Source organism: Doryrhamphus excisus, linkage group LG9 (genome assembly GCF_037039965.1).
Source record: "Doryrhamphus excisus strain RoL-2023G ecotype Guam linkage group LG9, RoL_Dexc_Guam_v1.1, whole genome shotgun sequence".
In the NCBI taxonomy this organism is placed as follows: domain Eukaryota; kingdom Metazoa; phylum Chordata; class Actinopteri; order Syngnathiformes; family Syngnathidae; genus Doryrhamphus; species Doryrhamphus excisus.
The window spans coordinates 15,214,589-15,241,667 of NC_136365.1; the positions used below are offsets into that span (position 1 = coordinate 15,214,589).

At 39.5% G+C, this 27,079-nt stretch overlaps 1 protein-coding gene across 2 annotated transcripts in view; it reads right to left on the minus strand.

Moving 5' to 3' along the window:
- Window positions 1-27,079, minus strand: part of stx8 (syntaxin 8) — a 55,410-nt gene that overhangs the window by 27,360 nt on the left and 971 nt on the right. For both annotated transcript variants that reach the window (XM_078793471.1, XM_058083432.2), the window contains exons 4-7: window positions 26,920-27,030; window positions 19,515-19,648; window positions 18,493-18,585; window positions 4,873-4,974 (exon numbers count right to left, since the gene is read on the minus strand). In XM_078793471.1, the coding sequence (XP_078649597.1) occupies window positions 4,873-4,974; window positions 18,493-18,585; window positions 19,515-19,648; window positions 26,920-27,030 (440 nt within the window). The remainder of the gene's footprint in view (window positions 1-4,872; window positions 4,975-18,492; window positions 18,586-19,514; window positions 19,649-26,919; window positions 27,031-27,079) is intronic.

Sequence of the window (27,079 nt, forward strand, 5' to 3'; positions counted from 1 at the left end):
CAGCCTAATTAGTACTCTCTCCAAAAGGGGAAAAGACAGGGCGAGTTAGTTGTAAGCCATTCTGGAGAAAATGATGCTTGCAGTCAAAGTGGTGGTCTGATGAAATGGAATTAATTGCTTGGTTAAGGAGCTGTCAAATAGGGCAAGCTTTGTGAAGCTGGGTAAATAGAGTTTGCTTATTGGACAACGTCTCTTTTACCGAATGAAGGGAATTTCACTTTTATACAACATGAATTAAAAACATTTGTTGAGTAGAATCCTTTGTGTCGTCGCAATCGTTAGTATGCCTATGAGTTTCTGATTGACTTTTTAAAATGTATTTAAAACATGAAAATGTCTTGCCTATTCCAACATCTGTCAGCAATCCCATTGACAATAACGAAAACATTGATGACGGAGGTGTGTACTATGCATGTTAAATTTGAACGCCGAGCTCTCTCTGACACACTATAATAAAAACCAGACACTGAGACAAATGAGACATCCACCCTGACCCTCCTTTTCTCTTCCCTTTTGACCATCATCCACGTCTCTGACTAAACAAGCTGCTCCTTGACCCTCGGGAGGCCTCCAGAGGCTAATGGCAAAATGACGTTTGCTTGCCAAATAGATTAGAATTCTGCTGTGACAGTGATGCTTGAGAGAGAGAGAGATGCTCCCTCTCTTGATAGACTGACCACCCAGGAGCTTTTGTAGGCCACAGTCTGGGTTCATCCCATCTGAGCAATTTTCAGACACATCAGCAAGACAAATTACTGACAAAAATACGAATAATTGGTGCGAGCCATGGACAGGCGGAGACAACCCTGAACCTCCCACACTACTCACTCTGTGCCCTTTGCTTATGGTTCAAAGATCTTTACGGACCACAAAAGAATAGAATGACCCTCCAAAGACAAGGGACACATTTTATGTTAAAGTTAGCCTGACACTCAACCTTTTTCCCCCACGAACATTATCGACTTAACAATGGCATGTGGAGCCAATATGGAAACAAATAAGATCTATATATATAATATATAGTATTTTTGCAATGTGTCAGTGTAACAGCAGATATTATGCACTTTAAACAGAAATTAACTGACAGTGAAGCTATTGCCAACAGGCTAGTTTTACACAAAAACTACACAAAATTATGCTTTTCAGGTAAATTACACTGCCATTAAAATGTTTTCAGATTTTTCGGTTTACCTCGAAAATGTAAGCACAAATATAGCATCAGTTCACGTACATTTCCCAGTCCGAACCGTGTTTGCAGTCATTGGACTCTAATTTTGTGGTGCAAGGTGGCAGAGCATGCCGCAGCCCACACAGTGGTCATTTGGTCCAGCGCACCACTGCGTTGAGATGGGCGTGATGGCGCACCAGGATAGGTGTCCACATTTTCAGCTTGCTGCAGTGACAATTTTGTGACAAACAATGCGCCAAAGATGTGCTAAAAGCTCACCAGCTACAACCTGGTCTATTCTTGGCGCAGGTGAAGCGTACCCTGCACAGTGGTAAATTCGCCATGGCATTTACATGGTATACCTGAAAAGAATTTGCAGTTCTATCACTACTTGCTGAAGACCAGGAGTGAAAACGGAAAGAAGAAGGCGTAACCCGAACTAGAAAAAGGAAAACATGAACAGTATGGGCGGGGGAATGGCTGACTAGAAAACATCACTTTGAACAGAACTTTACCAATAAGGAATAATTATTAACTGACATTAACTGTTAACAACCCCAATTTTCATACGATATGATGTCATCAAAAAATTTTGCCAAGATTATTCCCCTGTTTTCGCACACTGTCATGAGTAATAAGTTCCAATCAGTCATTTATAAAAAAATTAGCATTTTTTTCTGCATGTAAAATTACAATTATTTTCTATGAACTGTATTTTTTGTTAATATTTCTGGGTGTCTGGAATGGATTAGTTGGATTTAACTTATTTTATATGGCAAAACTATTTTTGCCCATTTTTCGCACGTTTTTGTTTGCGTCTAACCTCTATTACAAATAAGACAGCCACTAAAAAATATGTTAAGAATTCCATCAGCTGTCAAGTACTGACGTCGCTATGTCTGCTAAGACATAACACAAAACGCCGGCTTTGGATGAGATGTGGTTTCGAAAAATAAATAAAGGCTTAACGCTTAGGAATTATAAACATGCTGCCATGGAGAATGAGGGAAAGCCCTACCAACAATTTGTGGCATGTAGTAGTTTCAAGTCTTTCTATGCTCGACACAAAGAGGAAGGCTAACCAACTGTACAGACCAGCAAGAAGATGACAGCGGTAAACGGAAAAAAAACTGATGTTGAAGAAGACAAGGAATTTTCCGTTCAGAGTATCTACAGTATAAGCATGTGAGTACATGAGGGAATTTACACACCATCCAAAAAGTCATGATGTATAAGTTGATGTCTTCAAATGCATTACACATACACCCATGAATGTTCTTTAATCCCAATGTGAGCAGATGAAGGAAAGGGGTGCGGTGGCAGCTCTGGGATATGCAAACAAGCTCACACTCCGGCACCATGGGGACACAACCAACAGAATGAAGCATTTCAGGGGGGAGACCTTCATGGTGTCTGCTCTGCTTCTGTTTCGCATCTGTGCTTGTTAGCCAGGTCCCATCACACAACAAAGCAACATTTGCCTAAGCAATACTGTGAGTACAATGAGCAAACAGAGGTCAGCTCTTGCTCTCAAATTCAACTGATGCCAGTTGCGCTAGTTCTCCTCAGAGAAGATTTAGCGATTGGCAAAACATTATAATATACCGTAAGTCACACTTTTTTTCATAGGTTGGCTGTTCCTGCGACTTATACTCCAGAGTGACTTACAAATGAAAAAACAGTTTTTTTTACATAAACACTGGACACTTTTTCTGTTCATGTTTATATTTTGCGTAGCTGAATAACCATTGTGTTAGAACATCCTACACCAGAGGTGCTCACACTTTTTCAGCATGCGAGCTACTTTTAAAATGACCGAGTCAAAATGATCTACCCACTACAAAAATGCAAAACATCTATTTATTTTCAAATGTATTGAGGATTATTTGTACGTACAATGTATGTTGATGTACCTTACATAACCAAATGAGCCAATATTGCAAAACACACATAATTAACTATTAACATTTTTTGTAATTACCTGAGTTTACTTTGATGACTTGCACTGAATTGAATCAGCCAGGGATGCATAGTCCGGACAGTAGCTGCTGATAGCCAGGTTAGCCAGGCAAACGCACTTCGAAAAAGACATTGTGAAAAAAAAGAAGAAGCAAAGCGTATGGAAGTGATATGTTTTTGCCTTTTTACTTGGTCCAGCTACTTCACTCATTTTAGTGACCATAAACTTTAGCGAGGGCTTAAAATGTGACGCTATTCGCCGACTAGCTTGTTTACGCATGAGCGGTGACCTAAAGGTCAAAATTCAGGTGTCATCTGACTGGTTGTCCTGTATGTCAATCAAGTAACGGGGATGGATGATAGGCTGACATCGTAAGTTCTGCTGCACTTAGAGACGTTGTTTGATTTGATTGGTCACCCGAAGGGCAACATTCAGTTGTCATCTGAATGGCTGCCCTGTATATCAATCAAGTGACGGCATTGATGCTAGGATGATATTTTTTTAATGTCACGCCGCGATCGACCAGCGATCGACCAGTACCACCTCCGCGATCAACCGGTAGATCGCGATCGACTTAATGAGCACGCCTGTCCTACACCTATTCAGCCCGTTCTCTATTTTTTTATTAATGTCAGTGTCACGGTCGGTCTCGAGAGCTTTAAGGTTCAACCCCATGATGCAGAGAGCAGGACCAATTGCAGGTAAATTATATTTATTCCGTGCAATAATTGCAGCAGCAGCGAAAAGCAACTCAGGGAACAGACGTACAAATGATAATGATCCCACACCGGGAGAAGCACACACCTGAACTAAATACACACTATGGCAACTAAGGCAGACAAGGGAAAACAGGAAGTCATATACAAAATAAGAGCGTGCAAAACGGAAACCAAAGCCCAGACAGGAAATTCAAACTCAAACTGTCACGTGGGAACCCACACAGGGCGTGACAGTCAGAACTCACCTTCCTAGATGACGTAATGTCTGTTTTGGTCAAGTAGTTTGTAAAATTAATTACCCGCAAAAAATGCGACTTATACTCCAGTGCGACTTATGTATGTTTTTTATTTTTTTTACCTAATTATGCATTTTTGACCTTGTGTGACTGTCCGCAGCGACTTATACTCCAGAAAGTACGGTAATATAACTTTTTGTATGACTAGTGTGAGTGTCATCATGTCATTTTTCTTAATAGAGATTGTTAAGCATAATATAAACAAATAAACATGACCATGACACATGTACACTGTGCAGACATGTTCTTGTGCATGTCAGGCCTAGAATCACCTCTTCAAAGCGTTCAGTGGCTTAGGAAGGGTACTGCATTGACATTATCGGACGATAATTGGCATTGGCATTGTACATTTAAGACTGTGAAAAACTATGAGCTGTGTCTGCAGTTCTGTCTCCAGCATTGTCCCACCGAAAGCATCATCTGATTGGTTACACGCAGAACCACGTCACAGGTAATAGCCAATCAGCAGTTACAGCTGTGCAGACACTGTGCAAGTGGGGAAGCTTTATTTATATGTATTTTATACAGAAAAGGTTGCAAGGTTGCTATTTGGGATGACCTTTAAGGCAGCAGACGCTCTTACAGGTGCAGGTACCTGTTTGAGTACAGGTCAAGGAGCAGGACCCTTAGATGTCAAGTGTGTCCAAGCACGGCATGGACTGCCGAGTGTGATTACTCATGATTGACAGGATGACGAGGCCACAAGTGAAAAAAAATGAGAATGCTCACCACAAGAGGCAGACTTTGTTTCCACCAGCTTTACTCGCCGCGTCTCATTACGAATGCGGCCATCTGTCTTGTCCACAAGATGGGCAAGGTCATCGATGATTTCTAAAAGGTAAAAAAAGAACATTGATCAAGACAACTTTTTATAGTTTTCTATAACAATAGTAATATTGAATAGACAAAAGAGTTAATCACCCATTTTATTATCAGAGTTGAATATGTGAATACATTCAAACAAATTGTTTTGTCTACCGTGGTACTCTGGATAAATCAAAAGAAGCATGACATTCAATATAAAAAGTTTAATGAGAACTGAAAGTAGAGATCCACTACTAAGTCTATATAAGACTTTAATCTGCTGGGATCCGTAGATCAACACTACATAACAATCCCACAGGAGAAGTCATCTGGATCATTTATTTTGATTTTGAATTGATACATTTGTGCCACTACAATTAGTCATACGGTTATTGGCTTGCCAGCCTCTTGATTTTGGCTCTACAGTAACATCAAAATCCATAAGGGATTCCCAGCCATGCCAAGAGGCCGAAGTGATAGAACATAAGCTTTATATGCTTTTAACTATAGCTACAACTCATATACAGTATAGAATATCCCTTTACTTCACCACCTGTGGCAGGTCAGATCTCAAAAAACATAATTTTCAATTTCCTATTGTAACCTATGCTTCCATGTGTGACAGCTATTGGCCCTGACTTGGATCTGGCAGACCACAAAGAAGGCCCTGTTTCATGCAAGGTTTGTTTATTTAAAACTCTATTACACTGAATAAACCTCCAAAGCCACAACATGGATAGCATGGCATGTGCATTTGCACACGTCATTTGGAATAGAATAACTCTCATACATCATAATCTAAATTCAGAACTGAACTTGTGAGCAACAGATATATTCTAAGTTTATACATAAAGTGTGTATATGAATGCACAGGAAAATGCACAAAGCGACAAACAAATGTAACGTTTGTACCAGCCTGTAGAAAGTATACGATTTATTTCACCTTCTATCAATATGGCCATGATGACTATGCTGTATTAGGGCATGTTCAACTGGAACATGATTGTCCTAAGAGTGAATAAGTTCACAATAATAACATACAATAGGAACATAATTACAGTTTTACAGCTAGAGATGCTTTTTCTTGTTTCTGGCAAAATCTGAGGCAATTTTTCAGATCAGAAATAATGTAAATCCAATAAACCCATTCCAGACACCCAAAACTGTTTAAATTAAATACATTTTATAGAGAATAATTATAGCTTTACATGCAGAAAAAAACGGGAAATAATTGGATGAACCTTATTGTTGATGCAGACGTCCCATACATCCTGGCAAGATTAAATTTAATTGTGTTTCTCACCATCTTTATCAGATTGTTGGCACACGCAACTTTGCTTGGCCCCATAGCGGGTTATTTCACAATTAATAAAAAAAATGCACAAACAGTGAATCAGCAATGTATAGGATGTTTTGTTTGGCCAATCGGTTTCACAAAATACAGTACAAGGTAAATGGACGAGTTATAGCTACAGTCTACATTTTGACTTAAACTTGAACTTTATTGCTCTCTGGTTTACCATATCTTACTTATTGTGTAGAAATATGGGGTAATAACTATAAAAGCAATCTTCACTCGCTAAATGTACTGCAAAAAAGGTCAGTAAGGATAATTCATAATGCCGCCTACAGAGAACATACTAACTCCTTATTTCTAAAATCACAAATACTTAAACTTGCTGATAACAGCTAAATAAACAAATAGAACAGCTAAAAGAATGCATAAGGCTAAAAATAACCAATTACCTAAAAATGTCATCCAATACTTCTCTACAAGAGAGGAGAAATATGATCTCAGGGAAGAACAAAATTTGAAACACTTACATGCTAGGACTATGTTAAAAAGCCATAGCATTTCAGTATGTGGAATCAAACTATGGAACGAATTGAGTAAGGAAGTCAAACAATGTACAACGATGAGACAATTCAAGAAACAATACAAGCAGTTGATGTTTGCTAAATACAAGGATGAAGAGTCTTGAACCAGTCATGATGTGCTATATATATCACTATATTGACACTTACTATGGTACCCATTATGGCATTGGATGGTCATATCACCTCATACTTCGGTACGGGACGAAAATTCAAAAAAAAAAAAGACAGTGAACAAATGTAACAGTTTGTGAAAGTACCAGATGGAGGGGTAGGATTTAATACGCTTTGCTTCTTCCTACTCCTTTTGGACATGTGGAACTGGGAACTGATGCACTCAATTGTAATCTGATGCATGTTCAAATGAAATAAAACCATTACCATTACCATAAACTGACGTACAGAAACAGACAAATTGTCTTTATCAATCTAAGTGATTAATTGATGGTAATTTCGATATGTGCAGTAACAAGAACTTTATTTGACAATGACACCTCAGTGTGGGCCCGTGGTGCAACGCAAACACTATTTTAGAATGGAACATTGCTTGTTTTGCTTGAGATTATAAAGAAAGACAGAATATGTGAATATAACTGACCATTGACCCTGATTGTTTGGTTAGTTGACTTGGCATAGTGGGTTATTCACCATTGCCAACATTAACACACACATCTATGTTCAATTGCTATACACAAAAAGGGATCAGTATTTACAAGATGTGGCACAGTCTTGGAATTACTGTCAATTGACCTGTTGTCATCAGCGCTCACCCTGGGGGTCTGTGCGGAATGGCTATTGAAAAAATGTCTAAAAACTCACAGGGCAAGCCAATTAATAATTTAAATGGGATGGACACCAAACGGTCTGATTTCTTCAACAGGATCAACTGAGCAGCTGTGTCCAATTTAGGGCCCGTACCCTTTGCCGTGTCAACCGGTGTTAAATAGGACACTATTGCCAAGGTTTAGATTTCCTGGTTACGTCACACTCAGTACACCATGGTGTAAGTGGCTACATATTAGCAGTATTATCACACACTAGAACTAGGTTCTACCAAGTTTCACATACATGGCGTTAAATCAGGGGTGGGGAAACTTCCTAGCAACTGCCACAATGTTTTTTTATTGTTTTTTTTTTTTTTTTTTTTTTTTACATCTTTCTGACTGTGTGTGTGCGAGAATGGTTTTTGCCTCAATTGAGCTCCTCCAACATCTGGCCCTCTGAAGAGCTTGGCCACATGTGGAGATTAGACTCACTGTTGGACACCAACCCCCTGCCACACTGACAGCCTCCCTGAGCCAACAGGTTGGGGGTCCTTTAATGCATCATTGGTTGGTTTCTCTGGAGAAGTCATTTGCTGAGTGATGATGAATGTCTTTTTTTTCACATTATAATGCATTATAAATAATTAGGAAAAACGTTGTCATTATCATTATCTTATTATCTTTTATCATCTTGCGACTAATCTACGTTAATACTCCACAAAGCACAAATGGGTAGTTATGAAGACGTCAATTTAGATGCATATTTTCAATGCTATTACTTCAGAGCCATGCAATAGGTGTTCTCTATTGATACAGGTGTTAAGACGATTTACAAATATACATATACCAACATTAATGTTACTCTACCCATTTGTGTGCTTTTACCTAGGTTTACCTTGATCTGTCAATGCACAAGATAAACATCACAACGAATAATCCATTGATGGATGACCGAGTGTTTAACATTCTCTCTGTGAAGACTTGGACTTTGGAGGTGCAACGTCACAACTAGTTGAATTTCCCTTTATGGGTTATAAATATGATTATAGAAATGAAAATTCAAAACAAATGCAATATAGACCCTAGAAAAGATCATGAAAAATAACTAGTATGGACTCCAGTACAGCGGTTTCTGTGTGCCCCGGTTTATTGACACAATTTATGTCTCGGTTTTTGCTCACTGTCTCGGTTATCATACAGCCAAATCGTTTGCTTAACAAACTAGTCGAGGGCCCAAGCACAGTATCCACACATAGACGACCAAGTGTTTGTGAAAAATGACCATGGCTCTTTCACATTTGGTACAATATAGACAGATTCCGGTCAGGGAATCTTTTAATCTTCTTGTACGGGAGGTTTATTCGGTCATAGAACACACACCGTGTTTCATCCGTTTAAGCACTGTGCCATTGTGCCATTTCTGAGTGTTAAGATTAATTTTGAATTTGAAGATGTTGAGACACACTTGGATTCAAGAAAACTAGCAAAGTACGAAGTCGGTGTCTGTTACAATAGGATTGTAATTGTCAAGGATTCCAACACAGGTTGGAACGGATTAACAGAGCCACTTAAAAAGAAATAGTGAGCCATGTGTGTAATGATGATTACACTTACTGCTGAAATTGACAATAAAGTTCAAATGAGGAAAAACTTTGTCTTCTCTGCCAACGATACTGGTTTACCTGTGTGCTTGATATGTGGAGAGAAAGGGAAAAAAATGTTGAAAGACATTTTCAAAACAAACAAATGTATAGAATTTATTTCATAATTTCATTAATTTCTGTTATTTATTTCAAAGTAGACCTTCATATGTAACACTGGTCAACCCTGCAGTACACAAGGTTTGAACTGGAGACCACATAAGTCTACTAATTGACGGTTAAGTCGAACAGCATTAGCAGCCAGTGAGCTAAAAGGAACAGGCTGTCAATCCAATGTGCTGCACATTTCTTGTGGCGTTATGTCGTGACACTTAACCCATATACTATCTGTTACGGATTCAAACTTTTCAAAATGAAGAGCTTGCAACCAAAAGGCGCTAAATCCAATTTACACTAAGTTGCATGTTTTTCATGAGTTTAATAGACCTCTGTCATGTGTATCCAAATCACATATTTTGGTCTTGAAATCATTTTTAAAAATGTGAAAAAAAGTGATGTGAAATTTATGCTTTCAACCAAAAGGCGCTATTTCCATTTCAGATTTCAACCAAAAGGAGCTAAATCCCTTTCTTTATTCTTTATTCTGATTGGCCCAAGTTTTTCATCGATTGATAATCTGACCAATCAGAGAGAAGAATACAATTGGCACTGCACATACAGAAAGCCAGTATCAGTGCACATTCTGTTTTGTTTGTGTACATTAAGTACACGTATGATAGTTACAGTATGTTATGCAATTCAGGAGAACACAAATTGTGTTTTTACAGTATTCTGTAACATGGAAGTTTTTTTTACGCCATAAAAGGCATGTCTCTACCTTAACACCTCCAACTTTCATGAGAAACATTATTTTACTTGTACTAAAAACATACAATGTAAAGAGTTTGTAATGAGATGATTTTTGTCACTGTCACCTTCATGGTGCAGTCAAATATGAGCACTGCTTTTAATAACATTTTTATTATTGTCTGCAAATTGTTATTTTTCATGTGGGTATGATTGGGTATGTTGAGTTGTGTTAAAGCTGATCATCATGGAATGTGGATGATGTTAATGTGTGCTATAATATCTTAACAAAATTTTATCAGTAACAGTGTACTAGTGGTAGGTTATAACATTTTGTTTCTGTAATGTGTGAAGGTGAACGAGTGCATGTGTGTGTGGGGGGTGTATTGTATGTTGAGAATGGCTTCTGTGTTGTAATTATTTTATTAGCATAGCACATTAAAGCACCTTGCATTCTTTTACAACAATGCCATTGAAGAAGTTAAAGGTGACTTCAAATTTATTTCAGCCAAAAGGCGCTAAATCCAAAAAAAAATAATTAAAAAAATGATATAAAATACATGGTGTGTGCAGGATTTTTATAGCATGCATTTTTATGACCTATATTGATAGCTCTTTCATTTGCAATATGGACTTGATGACCAAATAGATTGATATGCGCGTAATTAAAAATCATTGATTTTCTTGAAATCAGTCAAAATGGATTTAGCGCCTTTTGGTTGCAAGCTCTTCAAATGTACAAGCCTGTGACACACATTCATTCATTCATTTTCTACCGCTTTTTCCTCACGAGGGTCGCGGGGGTGCTGGAGCCTATCCCAGCTGTCTTCAGGCGAGAGACGGGGTACACCCTGGACTGGTCGCCAGCCAATCACAGGGCACATACAGACAAACAACCATTCACACTCACACTCATACCTATGGACAATTTGGAGTCGCTAATTAACCTAGCATGTTTTTGGAATGTGGGAGGAAACCGGAGTACCCGGAGAAAACCCACGCATGCACGGGGAGAACATGCAAACTTCACACAGAGATGGCCGAGGGTGGAATTGAACCCTGGTCTCCTAGCTGTGAGGTCTGCGCGCTAACCCCTGTGACACACATTTTAACTCAATTATGAATTTAATAAAGACACAAGTAGAAGCACTAAATGCCAGGGTGGCACATGAGTTACATATAATTGCTGAAAATCTCAGTGAGTATTTGGCATAATTGCGTTCAACTCGCAAAGGCCAGTATAAATGTTTAGCCAACAGCACGGCTGAAACAACTTCCCATCCAGAGTGGAAACAGTGTCACACATTTGCTTGTGGACAGCCGAGAGAGGTGCAGAGCACTAAGAAAATAGCAAAAAAGAAAAAAAAATGATGTAATATGACCACATGCATTTCTTGAAGGTAAACGCACTGAGCACCTTGACAAAAAGACTAAAAACAGTACCAACAGTTTGTTATTGGTATTGGTCATTGGTATTTCACTACATTCTGCTGGGGAAAATACATTCATGCGGTAAAAGGATTTCCCTTTTTAAGATTCTGATCTCCTGTTTCCATGTCAATGTTGTAGTGAGCAGAAAACATGCCCGCCGGAGATGTGCCATAGTAGTATGCATGGATATTACATCAACAATAATATAACATCAATTATGACTCACACCCTTTACAGAAAGCACCCGATAGGTGCCTCATTCCAGAACTGGGAAAATGTCTACAAAAAAGGTGATGCACGCTGCCATTAATGCATGCTGAAAACAAGCTGAGGTTTTGGTGCCCACTAGAGGACGTATGTCTAAACTGCATGAGTGAAGCAAGCACAGAAGGTGTTGATTTTAAGGCCATGTAAACATTTCTATGAACCGATTGAACCTACCAAATCTAGTATACCGTAGATTCACTTGATGGGGTCTAGCTTGGGCAGCGTATCTGATTACACACATGTAAATATATCAGATTGTGGATAAAAGCATAGCTTTTATAGCTATAGCTTTTATTTTAAAAGGGTGACAGATACATTGTGCCATACTTTTGTAGCATGATTAAAGCTTCGCTACAGTGCCTGCTGGAACAAAGATGTGTCGCTTTGAAGGCTTGCTGATTGTTATCACCTATACCAACTTCAGTCAAACACCTCTCAGATGCTGTGACAATATCCTCTGTATGTTATGTCTGTAGTCTCCACATGCAATGACTTCATAGTAAAAGCAACATAACAGTATTATATTTGAGACATATCCTCTTTTAAAATGTTATATAGATTAATGTATACTTGCCTGATATATGGCTTACTTTTTGCTACTTCCTAACTGCAGTCATGTACATTTTGCTTCTATTTTTTTATGTCCTCTGTTGACTGTAAATAACTATTTTGTCTAATAAAGCTTCTTTTGTTATGTTGTCTTAATAACAACGTGATATGTGACAGCCTATTGGTGTGATTTTACGGTTACCGACCACCGTCTACATTTGCACACTGACAGTAATGATCCATGGATTAAATTCTCATTCCATGTCTATCTCTTTAACAGAAATATTTTTAACTCAATTTCTGTGCGGACAGGAGTAACATAAGCCAGAAAGACTAATAAAAACATTCACTGACTACATCGGAATGGAAAATCAATCATTTTTAAGAGGGGGAAGAGGGGAAGAACCGAACGAAAGCTTTTAATATGTGACAAAATGACTTGAGCAGAGCCAGTTGAATATCCATCCATCCTTGTCCTCACTAGGGCTGCGGGTATGCTTTGAAGTTAAGTTACCTTTTTATTTTTGTCTGCTTGCATAAGGCATTGATTGAAGTCAGGTTCTGGTTGTATGGATATGACAGAGGAAAATATTCCTGTACTGAAAGGGACTGTATGCAGCGGTTTACTCCAGCTACATTGGAACATACTGCTAGCAGTTTATCCTGCCTCTTCCTGCTTTCAGTACATTAGCTATGTCGGCATCAATAAGTAGCAAGCAGCAGTTCAACTTCGATGGAAAAAAAAAACAGCAACATGTCACTCGCTAACGCTGTGAACACTGAGAAATCTCATCAAGTTTTAATCTTGCGACATCTCTAGTATCTGCCTGGTTCCTTCTTCTAAAAAGCATTACATGCACTGATGAGACATTCAAGAGAGCTACGGATTTCTGAGTGTTAGACAAATCTGCATTTTTTTAATTACACATGGCTGCAACAAAAGTACCATAGGTTTGATAAAGAAAGTGAGAAACACTTTTGAATTCATTAAGAAAGTCATAGCAAAGTACAAAAGTATATGTAATGGCAGGAACCTTTAACACAGGCTGTAGAGAGCTTGGTTTAAGGGAGACAAATTACCGACAGTGAGCCAGGCCAGTGTATGCAATGATGATTGTTGCTGCTGCAGTATATAATAAACAGCAAGTATACTGGAAAATATAGTGGAAACGCTCTTGAAATTAAGCTAAAGTCAAACTTCAGAGGTTGAACTTGCAGTAGCATTCGATTCGACCCTCATAAAGTTGACCCGGTGTTTAATGACTACTTTTACACCATTGATACTGAATGACACATTTTTCAAAGATGGTGTGAGTGTGTGATGGAGGAAAAGATTGTCGGACCAGAGCCGTTCTGTCGGCAACACACATAAGGAAACGTTCAGACATTTTTTTTTCATAGAGCAACTACGTGACTCCATAGAAAGACAATGTCTTCAACTCCCTTCTAAGTCCCACGCTGACCTGTATCTGTACAACAGGTTGCATTTCAAGAGTGTCAAGAATTCTACTTAAATACACACTAATCAAGTCATAAAAGTAGGGAATCGGTCCACTAAGGAGAAACAGAAGGCGTGATTGATGAAATGTTTTCAGATGTTGTCCTTTAGAGAGTCCAAAAATGTTAATTTCCTTTCTCAACCCATGAGCACAAATTGCTTATGTGACCCAAGACCTCCTTGCCATTGTTCGAAGTCTCCAACAACCACGGTACTTCGACAAAGATGGATGCTGGTATTGATGGACAGAGAAATAAAGACACCAGGACTTGTGATTGATGGTGCTCTGCAGAGCCTGGTAAAAAGTCAATGCATACCACAGGGTTGGTACTGAACAATCTCCTAATAAACTAGCACCAAAACAGTGTAGGAGTTCCTGTAGTCAATACAGCTAACCATGCAGAAAACGTGATTCCAAAAAAAGTAGTATGCCCTTATACATTGACATAACCCAAACACAAAACATCTCCACTCAATGACTACAGAAGATTCTGGAAAAGCTTATAGTTGGCATTAACTCAGAAGAAATTACACCAAAGAAAATTATGGTACGGGTGTCCAACATTCTCACTCAAGTTTGAAATTCCTCTGATGACAATACTCTTTTCAACATGGCTACGTGGTTCTGTCTGGAAAACACGACTCCTCTATGACTGGCCCGTTTTCAAACTAGGTGACTCAAACAAACAGTAAATCAATCTTCAACCACGCTGAGTTTCTGTCAAGTGCCATCATGACTGTGGTTTATTTGCTCATTGGGATGATTGTAAAAGTGGAGGCAAGCACGTTCTGTGGAGACGCTGCCCACTCATGTACACATTTTTGTCTGTCATTTCATTCATAAAGATCAATCAAATTCGAAGAAAGTACTGTATGTATTTTTTGTCTTGAGGTGGTTAGTTAGAAAACTCCAAGGCAGGAGGGTCCAAAGTGTGGCCCGAGGAACGTTTGGGGCCTGCAGCTTGATTTGTATTCCAAAAACATGCATGTGAGGTTAATTGATCTTCAGATCTTCAGTTAACAGAGCTTCATTCCAGCAGCTTCATACTTGGCTGCAAACCGATCCAGTGGGAGTTGCAGATCATGGCCCAATGAAGCCAGCAGGACCACATCATCTGCAGAAAGCACAGACCCAATCCTGCAGCCACGAAACCGGATCCCTCAACACCTTGGCTGCGCCGAGAAATTCAATGTCCATAAATGTAATGAACAGAATCGGTGACAAAGGGCAGCCCTGGTTGGATGCTAGCCTCACTGGAATCAAGTCCAACTTATTGCCAGCGATGCGGACCAAGCTCTGACACCTGTCATACAAGGAGCGAAATGCCTAAATTAGGTGGTCTGGTACCCCAAACTCCAAGAGTACTCCTTAAAAAATCCCTCAAGGAACACAGTCGAATCCCTTCTCTAAGTCCGCAAAACACTTTTGGTCTGGTTGGGCAAACTCCCATGCACCTTAAAGAACCATGCCAAGAATGTAGAGTTGGTCCAATCTCTCAGAAGCAATCCGGAAGTCTTTCTCCATGGCTTCTGGTTATTTGAGAACAACATCGTCTCTTCACACAAGTGTCCAAAATATATGGCCGTCCAACAACACGACCGCAAAGTTGATCATTGAACTGAGGCCAAGGGTGTCACTTTCCACTACTCCCTGTTGGTACTTCAAAAAGTGTGGGTAATTCTGGACTGCTGTTTGGCACATAAGCGCTAACAACAGTTCTGACCTGTCCCCCCACGCAAATGTGGAGTGAAACTATCCTCTTGTTCTCCGGGTTAAACTTGTACAGGCTCTGAGCCAGGGGTGCAACATCTGAATTGAATATTGAATAACACTAATACAGGAAATCCATCCATCCATCCATTTTCTAAACGGCTTATTCTCACTAGGGTCGTGGGTATGCTGGAGCCGATCCCAGCTAATACAGGAAAGGCAATCTCTCAAGGACCACATTATGTTCATTAGAAAGTCCTGATGCAAGTTAACTCATGCTGAAAAATAGCTGAAATCGTAAAATCTGAATTCACATTAACCGGTGACTAAAATTGAATTAATCATGACTTTCTTTATTTCAGAATTTGTATCCATCTTGAGAAGGGCGAGTGGGTTCACCTCTAAACCTCTCAAAAAGGTTATCTTGTCTCATTGACCTAAGCTGGAATTATTTCTCCAAAAGGAAATGACTGCAACCTCCTCGGCGCTTGGGTCATGAGCTGGACTCAAGCAGAAAGTCAGTAAGAGCTTAATCTATTTATAGAGAAACACTGCACTCACAGTACAGTGATCAGGGGGGAAGAAAGACAGGAACACAGTTGGAAGCGCCAAGGTTACACACCAACTGTCAAGATCAACCTGGAGTCCTGCTTTTTCCAGTTACATTACATTTTATTTTCCTCTTTTTGACATTTTAACATAGTCAATTTTGACATTTATTAGAAGTTACTGTAGAAGTGTTGAAACCACAAAAACATCATTATTATTCCTGAAGGTAACTCAACTGCAATTCCTGAGAAATGTATCTTATTGACGGAAAAAACAACATCACAAACAATATGTAGTTAATTCTTTTTGTCGTAAATACACATACCGGTAGATCCAATCCAAATCCAATCCAAAATAACATGGACATTCATGTACAGTATTCATTATTTCATCTTTTGTCTGTACACCTGCTCAAAAACAATGGGGGGTTTTTAAAACCAAAACTTAAGTCCAGTAGACACTCAAATACCCTTGTTTTCATCAAAGGCTTTGGCCCAAATTTTGCCTCAGTTCTCATACACTACCTCACACTATCTGGTCACACACCTAAAGTGCTTCCTAACTTCCTAACCATATAAAGAAGCCAATCCCCTGTGACATCACAAAGGCGCAGGTTTACCACGCCTTTTGCAACCGAGCACTTTGACCCATTCTAAACTTCTTTCATGGCTCACTTACAAATGTGCAGACATCATTATCTGAAACCTTGGCATCGTTTAACACGGGAATACATTCTAACTACATGTATGAGTCAGAAAAGTGGAAAAAGCATAATAGATCCCTTTAAGCAACATACAAAAATGAATAGATACATGGATGGATTATCCCATGCAATATGAGTTGTTTTGTTGTACAACTATAATTGTTTTTTATTATGAGTGGTTTATGGTAAAAAAAAAAAAAATACTAAATGGTGTCCGGATTGAATTAATAGAATGTATGCTGTTTCCTATGGGAAAAAATTTCAGTTTTTGAACGCTTAAATTTTAGATGGACCCTTTGGCGTGGATTACTGTAATTACAAAATCAAGGTTCCACTATAACCCAGAAAAGTGGAAAAAGCATAATAGATTCCTTTAAGCAACATACAAAAATGAATAGATACATGGATGGATTATCCCATGCAATATCAGTTGTTTTGTTGTACAACTATAATTGTTTTTTATTATGAGTGGTTTATGGTAAAAAAATAATAATAATAATAAATGGTGTCCGGAATGAATTAATAGAATGTATGCTATTTCCTATGGGAAAAAAATGTCTTTTGAACGATTTTAGATGGACCCTTTGCCGTGGATTACTGTCATCACAAAATCAAGGTTCCACTATAAACCAAAATAACTTGAATCAAGATGAAATAGATGGATCTGCAGGTATTTGGTGTGAACAACTAAGGTTATGTCTGAAAGTTGCAAGAATAATGCATTGGATTATCTGTCAACACAACAGCCAATCACGGATTATTGTCTTCTGTGCTTGGGAATACTTTGTCCAGGATTTTCAAATGTACATTGTGTGGTTTTGAACAGATTTAAACCTTGCAGGTGGCGTATCTTTTTGGCCTTTCAAGAAATAATGACTTTCACTCGCCATCAAATTTACATTCAAGAGTAATGTGTTCTCTGTTACACAGGACCACTGACAAGTCATTGTTTCTGCCGCCAAAATAATTAGCCTTTTCGCATTCTTGTGGCGGTGCAATTGGTGTAAGGCTCATTGCCAGCTCTCCCACTATTCAGGTTCACATAATTGGAAACACTGACATCAAGCTTACAAAAAAAAGAGAAGAAAAACATGCCAGTTGGAGCACTGGACGCAACAATCCTCCTCAAGTTTAAAAAGAGGCAAGAGGAGACCAAGTTAAAACAATCAGCTTCAATGTCAAGCAAAATGCTCCAAACATATGCCATTCTTTCCCACCATCGGGGAAGGTTAGTTTGCCTGCAGAAGTCATTCAGTTATTAGCCTGTTTGGGTAAAAAGTGATATCACCAGAGACACCTTCTTTTTCTCACACTGGAAACTAGTTAGTAAACTGTTTGTGCTAATGATAGAGTCAATGTTGTTTCTGTGACATTAGTTTTAAGGGGCAGTCATATTGGCTCTTAGCGTGTTTTAACCAAACTCTAAGTTGCGGTTTGTTTGGTTTGGGGTGGTTGTAGTGAGAAAACCATTAAACCATATGCTTTTCTTTATTTTTTTCAAGCTGTTGCATCTCATTCTGAAACCTGCTGGAGCTTTCCAAGGCAGATACACACACAAAAAGACAGTCTTTTCAGATATGTGCAGTCAGCTACCTTTTGGTGGAAAATCGATAATCGGTGCCTTAAAGGAAGAACGGCGAGTGATTGTGAGGTCTGATTTGTTCGAGGACGCATTTTTGTGATACAAATGTATTACCCTTTTGAATGTATATTATATCTACTGAATATACAGGCAAGAATATTAACATTACCGTTCTGTTCATCCAATTCATTGCCAATCTCCTGTCCCATTATCTTCTGTCTGCTGATGACTGCTGCTAGAGCATCGAGACCTGCATCCTGGGCTGAAAAGAAATGAAAAAAAAACGTCTTAAAAAATGGGGGAAAGCAGGTGGTATGTTGCACAATAAATACATGATGAAATATCCTTCTTGAAGAATGAGAACTGGCAGGCAGTTGGGGTCCAGATCAGCTCTCCATATGTGTCACATGTGAGTCATTTAGCCTCACTTAAACTATTACAACTGCAGAAGTCTGATGTGGGGTGGGAAAACAATGGCGTTGGGAAGAACAGAAAAGATTTAGCCCTAGCTGTTCTCCAAGTTTAACACACTGTGTTGTCTATCACAGGCATTTTTTATGAGCTCAGGCGCGAACCATTACCCAGCTCGGCCAGAAACTCCTCAGGGGACTGGCAACCACTACGAGCTTCGATTTCTCTGCCATAAAATGAATCTCTGATCCCAAATTGAAACTAACCAGAGCCGTAATGGAGACATTACAATGAAGTGTCATATGGAGGAATCTGGTACACTGACGTCTGGTTTTTCAAGTTATGTCAAAGCCATTCGGTAAAAGGGAAAAAGCAGGCACTCAGGCACAGCATATCTTCTAGATGTGGGCTATGACGGCCACCTTTCATGTGTTGGCTTACCTCCATGCTGCAAATACACACATTGAATCCAGTCCTTTTTGTGTGTGAAATATTTTCAACTATTAATTGCCTTTTCGCACTAACTTAACTGTGTGTTTTACTGTCTTTTACTGGAAAGTCCCTGTTACGGTGACAAGAGTGGTTACATGTGTGTATGATGGACTTTCACGTCTGTATATGGTAGAGTGGTACAAATTAAAATAAACATGACATGCAAATTTTACTGCAGTGATGCTGGGTTTGTTAACAGCAAAAGATAGCGGAGATTTTTAACCTTGATTAAAGGAGACAAAAAGAACAAATTAACTTAGTGGTGTAGGTGGTAGCCTGTAAGTTTACCTTCGATCATTCGTTGTTGCTCCTGTTTGATCTCTCCAAAAGTCAACCCCCTGGTTTCGTCTGTTTCGTTAATAAGCCATGGGTTGGACGTGACTCCTTCACTCATTCCTGCGCCTCCTGCCATTAGTGTTGATCTTTGAAAAAAAAACACAATTATTATTGGGTTGTATTTGGCTGTTTTATTCTGGTTTGTTTGGTCATGCTAAAGGATACAATTTCCTAATAAATCCTTCACTGTATAAATAAATGCACCTCAAAAAGTACCATAATGGCACTGGTGATGATCAGGGGTGGGCAAAGTACGACCCGGGGGCCACATGCGGCCCACCCGGCATTTGAATCCGGAAAGCCAGTTGCTTTCTAAGTATTTCAACTTTTAACATACAAACTGGCAACATGACTTGCACATCGGATGTCTTATTTATTTAAAAAAAACTACAAAACCGTAAAATTAATTACATAGTTTGATGTGGTCTGACGTTTAAAGTGCTCCTGAAAAAAGGGACATGAGAATATGCAGCTGATAGTATAACACTTTTACATATAACATTAGAAAAATAATTCAAGGGAAATTATGAGCATAAAATAGTGTGTGTGTGTGTGTGTGTTAAATATATGTTCTGGCTCCACAGACAATTTTGTTAACTCAATGCAGCCCACGAGTCAAAATATTTGCCCACCCCTGATATAAAAGGAGTTACTGTTAATTTAGTGGCATTGAAATGAGGCCACTGTTCTGAAAGGGTTATGCGTGATCGTAGTTATTCACCAGCATTGCTCTGTATTGCTGCTCTTTTTGCTGTATTAATTAATTTGTTGTGAATTATAGTTTATATTGCTGAATGTAGTCATTTGTGTTTATTGTATTTGTGTTGTGTATTTTATTTATATTATTGAAGTATTTTACTCTCTGTGTCACAAAATAGCACCGATATTGAATAATCTGTAAACGATACCCAACCCTACTCAAATACACATCTACTATTTTCCCCCACAGGAACAAAAACAACAACAACTAGGCAACGAGGTGGGTGTTATTACTGTACATGTACTATGTCATCTGATACCACCATGTGTCTCTGTAGACATGTTTGCCACTACAAGTACTGCCTGCAGAGCAGTCATCTGTAAAGTTACACGTTTGCAATGGAGCTTAAAAAGCAAGTGTTACGTTGTATGCCGCATAGAGCATTCTGGAGCAAAGCATTTTAATGTTGGTTCCCTGACAAAAAAAGTAGATTTATTACAACCATGATGTACACATAGTACATGTAACACCCATTCATCCATTTTCTATGCCGTTCATCCTCACTAAGGTGGCTTTGCACTTCAGGCGAGAGGCGGGGTACACCCTGGACTGGTCGCCAGCCAATCACAGGGCACATATAGACAAACAACCATTCACACTCACATTCATACCTATGGACAATTTGGAGTCGGCAATTAACCTAGCATGTTTTTGGAATGTGGGAGGAAACCGGAGTACCGGGAGAAAACCCACGAAAAACCCATGCATAGGGAGAACATGCAAACTCCACACAAGGATGACTGAAGGTGGGATTGAACTCGAGTCTCCTAGCTGTGAGGCCTGTGCACTAACCACTTGTCCTCCGTGTAGCACTGTATTGAAATATTGGAACCTATTATTTAGCTATATTACAAGCATCAACAAACACACTAGCAGGTCTGTCAACCTTGAAGAAATATAAGTATAAGTAGTAAGATAGTATGTACAGTATATACAGTAAAGTCTCGTTATATCGATATTGTCAGGAGTCGGAAAAAATATTATACTATTGAACCGGACTGTCGATATATCCGATCCTGCGCCGAACTGCATTAAAAGTTGGCAATAATGCACTCGACATTGTTCTATAGTATAGAACAATGTCGATCAGCTTAAATCAATCTTTGCTTAAGGATTTCAATACCAAAAAAGAACACGGCGAACGGCTGCTTCCAGTCAACTTTATTTTTCACACTTCCACCACCAGAGCACAGCACACACACCGATTCCCGCACTTCCTGGTTCACAGGTCATGATCAACCCGCCCCACATAGCTGGCCAAACACATGCCTGCAACAGAGGAACCAACTGCGTTCATGGTTTCTCTCGTGTGTATAGAATCTATACACACGAGAGAAACCATGAACGCCAGCATGTACATATGAAAAACAGTGATTATTGCAAGCGATAAAAAGATATCTGAATACAACACAATTAAATACATGTATTTGTACGCTTGTGTCTTCGTTGGAATAGGTGTGTATGCTATTGGTTGGTTCTTCTGTTGCAGGCATGTGTTTGGCCAGCTATGTGGGGCGGGTTGAGCATGACCTGTGAACCAGGAAGTGCGGGAATCGGTGTGTGTGCTGCGCTCTGGTGGTGGAAGTGTGAAAAATAAAGTTGACTGGAAGCAGCCGTTCGCCGTGTTCTTTTTTGGTATTGAAATCCTTAAGCAAAGATTGATTTAAGCTGCTTTTGTATCGATATAAGCAGACCAAATTGGCTGGCGGGAGATGAAAAGGGCATCGTAGTAACCGGATTATCATAATAACCGGGTATCGTACTAACGGAACTAATTATATCATAAAAGACTAGAAATTTGCCAGGAAATGAAAATAGTATCGTAATAAGCAGTACTTCGATATAACCGATATCGATATAACGAGACTTTACTGTATTATTTTAATTAAATATACCAACTTATTGTGAAGTAACCATAAATACAGTATAATGGTCCTATCATAACTCCTAGACATCTGGTACTCTCTACCAGGCAGTACATATGAGGAAGTACAGTAGTTTGGCATTCAAAATTCAGATTAAAATGTATGCATCATCTTGTGACTTTGACTGTGTCTTGTGAGGAATAAAATGCCTGAAGAGGCCTGTACAAACATCTGCCAATCCTCCCTATACCTTCCACATCTGTACACGGCATGTTACTTTCACAATAATCTGTTCATTACAGTTATAACACACGACCCCCTATAGATCACACAAAACATCACAGCATTTATTTACTCATTTTGATAGGGGGGGCGGGGGGGATCCAGGTTGTTTGGTGCAGCCTTTGTGTGCCTGTTAATCTGTCACAGGACTGTGGAATGCTCAAGAGGTTTCCAGCAACAAAGCAACAGCCCAAAGAGCTTAAACACTGCAATGTGCTTTTAAAGCTATTCCTCTGCTGATTGCTTAAAGCTGTCGGTGGAAGTCTTGTGGTGACAGGTCGCTATGAGTCTGACTTTCACCAACTCTGCTCAGATGAAGTCGCCAACTGGTTAAGCCCAGCAATGGAGACCTGAGCCACACACTATATCAGCCAATTGACATATGAGAAAATGTTATGAGAATTTGGGCTCAAGAAACTAGATAGGGGCCACACATGACTTTATCTCATTTCGTAATGCAACGATTATTTCAAGCTGCTTTTCATGTGGTCTGTAATGCTTTTGTTGATATGGTCAGTCGAGCCAGTGAGACAAGGCATTCGCTCTAATTTCTCTGACATGTTTGATTACTACAAGACTGTGTGCAGCCCCGCCACTTCATCCCTACAAGTGCCCAGTGTGTGAAGATCCAATTAGCCAGTCAGTGGGGAAATCCAAAATCAGTCAGGCACATCTTTTGGCAGCCACAAAGGCCGAGACTGCCGCCAATGAGGCTTGAGCACCCTCGACCTGACTGAGCGACTTGGACAGGAGAGACTTAACTAATTATGATTATTTCCAGTGCAATCAAACACCAAGGAGAGGTTAGTGAATAATTGCGGAAGGGTGGGTCTAATGGGCAATGGGGTGAAGTGAGCCTTCAAATCGAGGCTTCATCTGAAATGAAGGTGCTTAGAATGCATTGTCTCAGGGATAGATTAAAGACACCTCAGCAACATTCCCTCCTTTTTACCCCAAATTCTTAAAAAAAAGTGCGTCTTAGATTACCCAAGCATGGCAATCGCCTGCCCCCCCACAGTCAGTCATCAAGAGACCACACAGTGGGAATGTCTTCTACCCACAAATTTAAATTATCCCACCATGTATCACCGTTAAAAGTTAGATCTCACTGAGCAAATTGAAAAAGCATATGACCACATGATTAGAGTTTTATTAGCAAGTGTCATTTGATTTTTTTTTTCGTTCCTAAAAAGCCTTTTAAGTAATTGGGTGTGTGGTCTGTAAAAACATGAAAGCATGCAAAAAGCACTGCTTAGAAGCTCAATTCCAGAATTTAAGCTTGAAAGATTACAGAAAGGTTCATGTTTGGGTTTATGACCATTGATCCTGAGTTGGCAATTTGTGCTGCAGCAAGCATGAAATCCCCATGTAACACTGTAGTGTGCTAGATAGTCAACATGAATGACCTTGATTTAAATGAACATAATCTACATATTCTCCTGCAAAATGTTTTCAAATGAAGACAAAAAGAAGGCCTATTATGCTTGCCGTACATTCAAAAGTTGGTGTAGCCGCTCTTCCTGACTCTATATTTGAAGAATGAACCTGTCCCAAAATATTTTCTATAGGTGGAAAATCTGACCAACCTTGAATTTGTACAGTTGAACCTAATTTCAACCTAATTTTTCGGGAAAAATACTGTCGAAGAACCCAGAAAAAGGGAACAGAGATGTGGGAATGAGATAAAATTTGATAACAGAATGTGAAATGGAAGTTCCTGTAGTAGTGACAGCATAGCAACGAAAGAGATACACACACAGTGGTGTAAAAAAGTGTTTGCCCCCCTTCCTGATTCTCTGTTCCCTATTTTTGTCACACTTAAATGTTTAAGATCATCAAATGTAAATATTAATCAATTAATAGAAAATGCCGAAAAATGTGAAATGTGGCCCTGTGTGAAAAAGTGATCCCCCTAAACCCTAAACCTAATAACCGGTTAGCACCCATTAACAACAACAACTGCAATCCAGCGTTTGCAATTACTTGCACTCATCTTTGCAGAATTGTTGTAATAATGATGTAATAATTGGATGGTTTTCCAACATGACCTGCCTTTCTAAAGTCATGCCACAGCAATTCAATAGGATTTAGGTCAGGACTTTGACTAGGCCACTCCAAAGTCTTCATTTTGTTGACTTTCAGAGGTGGACTTGCTGGTGTGTTTTGGATGATTGCCTTGCTGCAGAACCCAGGTTGGTTTCAGTCTGAGGTCATGAACTAATGGCCAGACATTCTCCTTCAGGACCTTTTGGTAGACAGAATTCAAGGTTCCATTTATCACAGCCAGTCTTTCGGCTCCTGAAGCAGCGAAACATCCCCAGACCATCACACTACAACCACCACATTTTACTGTTGGTATGATGTTATTCTTCTGAAATGTTGAGTTACAGCTTGGTTTTCATCTTGGAGCGCTGCCATGCAGGCCGTTTTGCCCAGTGTCTTTTGTATGGTGGAAACATAATCACTGAACTTAACTGAGGCAAGTATTATGGGGTCTTTTGTGACCTCTTGGATGAGTCGTCACTGCGCTCTTGGGGTCATTTTGGTCACAGACTGATAGATATTGATTAATCTTAAAGTAACTTTTTGTATGTCCATATAGAAATGGCTTATATCAACCTACCAACACAATGGACAGGAGGTTGTAAACTGCCTATTCTTGTACATATATCACAAGTACATGGATAGTGCAAGGTTATTCATTTCACATCAGTATAATGGATGGCAATGAACATGGTATGACACTACCACAATTCTGCATGAAGACACATTTAACTCTATGTGTTTCTAGGAGTGGCAAATATGTCCATGTTCAGCGGTGCAAATCCAGCAATTTCTTCATAAAAAGGAAATGGGAGCGGAAGCCAGACTGGCAGACAGACAGACTTTCTTCCAAGTGATAGCACAGGAAGGGGTCGTGGCACATGGGTCACTTCTGAGTTCACACTGGGTGCACAGCCTTGCAGAAAGTTAGTGACCAGTGACACATCATCAAAGCCCAGCTCTGAGCTTTCGACCCTTCTGGTCAAGGACAACGACAAGAGAATGAGGATTCATTATTTTTAATTGGGCAACGAACCCTGCGGTTTTTTTTGGTTGTTTTAAATGAAAAAATGGTGTCTGCCAAGCATATTGGCGCCAGAGGATTCGTGGACCAACCCACTAAGTGGATGTGGTATTTAATTTTTGTTGTATGAAAAGGCTAAAAACAAAAAAAACATTGAACAGTAATCCCTCATTTATCATGGTTAATTGGTTCCAGATCCGACTGTGATAACTTAATTTCCTCCAAAGTAGGATTCCTTTTTTATAAATAAAAGTTTTAATTCCAATCTTCTAATTAAATTTTTTAATATTATTAGTGCCCTCTAGACATAAAATAACACCCATATAGTCACCTTTACATCTGTATTATTCAATATAGTAAATCAAATCTGAAAAAATAAGCCATTCAAAACATAAATAAAACTTGTGCTCGTGTTTCACAGTAATTGTGTACATAAATACATAAAATTAATTAATAAATGATAAATAGACGGGTGGTTAGCGCGCAGGCCACACACCTAGGAGACCCCGAGTTCGATTCCATTCTCGGCCATCTCTCTGTGGAGTTTGCATGTTCTCTTCGTGCATGCGTGGGTGTTCTCCGGGTACTCCGGTTTCCTCCCACATTCCAAAAACATGCTAGGTTAATTGGCCACTCCAAATTGTCCATAGGTATGAATGTGAGTGTGAATGGTTGTTTGTCTATATGTGCCCTGTGATTGGCTGGCGACCAGTCCAGGGTGTACCCCGCCTCTCGCCTGAAGTGCAAAGCCACCTTAGTGAGGATGAGCGGCATAGAAAATGGATGAACGGGTGTTACATGTACTATGTGTACATCATGGTTGTAATAAATCTACTTTTTTTGTCAGGGAACCAACATGTACGCCGCCTCTCGCCTGAAGACAGCTGGGATAGGCTTCAGCACTCCACCGCGACCCTTGTGAGGATAAGCACTAGAAAATGAATGAATTTAAATAAAATAATAAATAATAAATAATAAATAGGGCGGCACGGTGTTCTAGTGGTTAGCGCGCAGACCTTACAGCTAGGAGACCAGGGTTCAATTCCACCCTCGGCCATCTCTGTGTGGAGTTTGCATGTTCTCCCTGTGTGCGTGGGTTTTCTCCGGGTACTCCGATTTCCTCCCACAATTGGTGACTCCAAATTGTCCATAGGTATGAATGTGAGTGTGAATGGTTGTTTGTCTATATGTGCCCTGTGATTGACTGGCGACCAGTCCAGGGTGTACCCCGCCTCTCGCCCAAAGACAGTGGACAACGCATCCAGTGGGCAACAGGGGCGTGGCGTCTATAATAGCCACTATTTGACAACTAATTAAAACACCCAATTTAAAATAAAACATTACCTACATTTGAAGTACAATAATGTGCCTTGCTATAAATACCTGGAAGGTCCTGGCTCTGTGCTGTCCCCTTTAAAGGTGCCATTGAGCTGTTTCTCCCTGGTCAGCAGGTCGTCAATGAGATTATGTCGTCTGTCGGCTTCTGACTGCATTCTGAAGAGGTGATATTAAGGTTGAAAGACTTTTCATATTTGCAAACAGG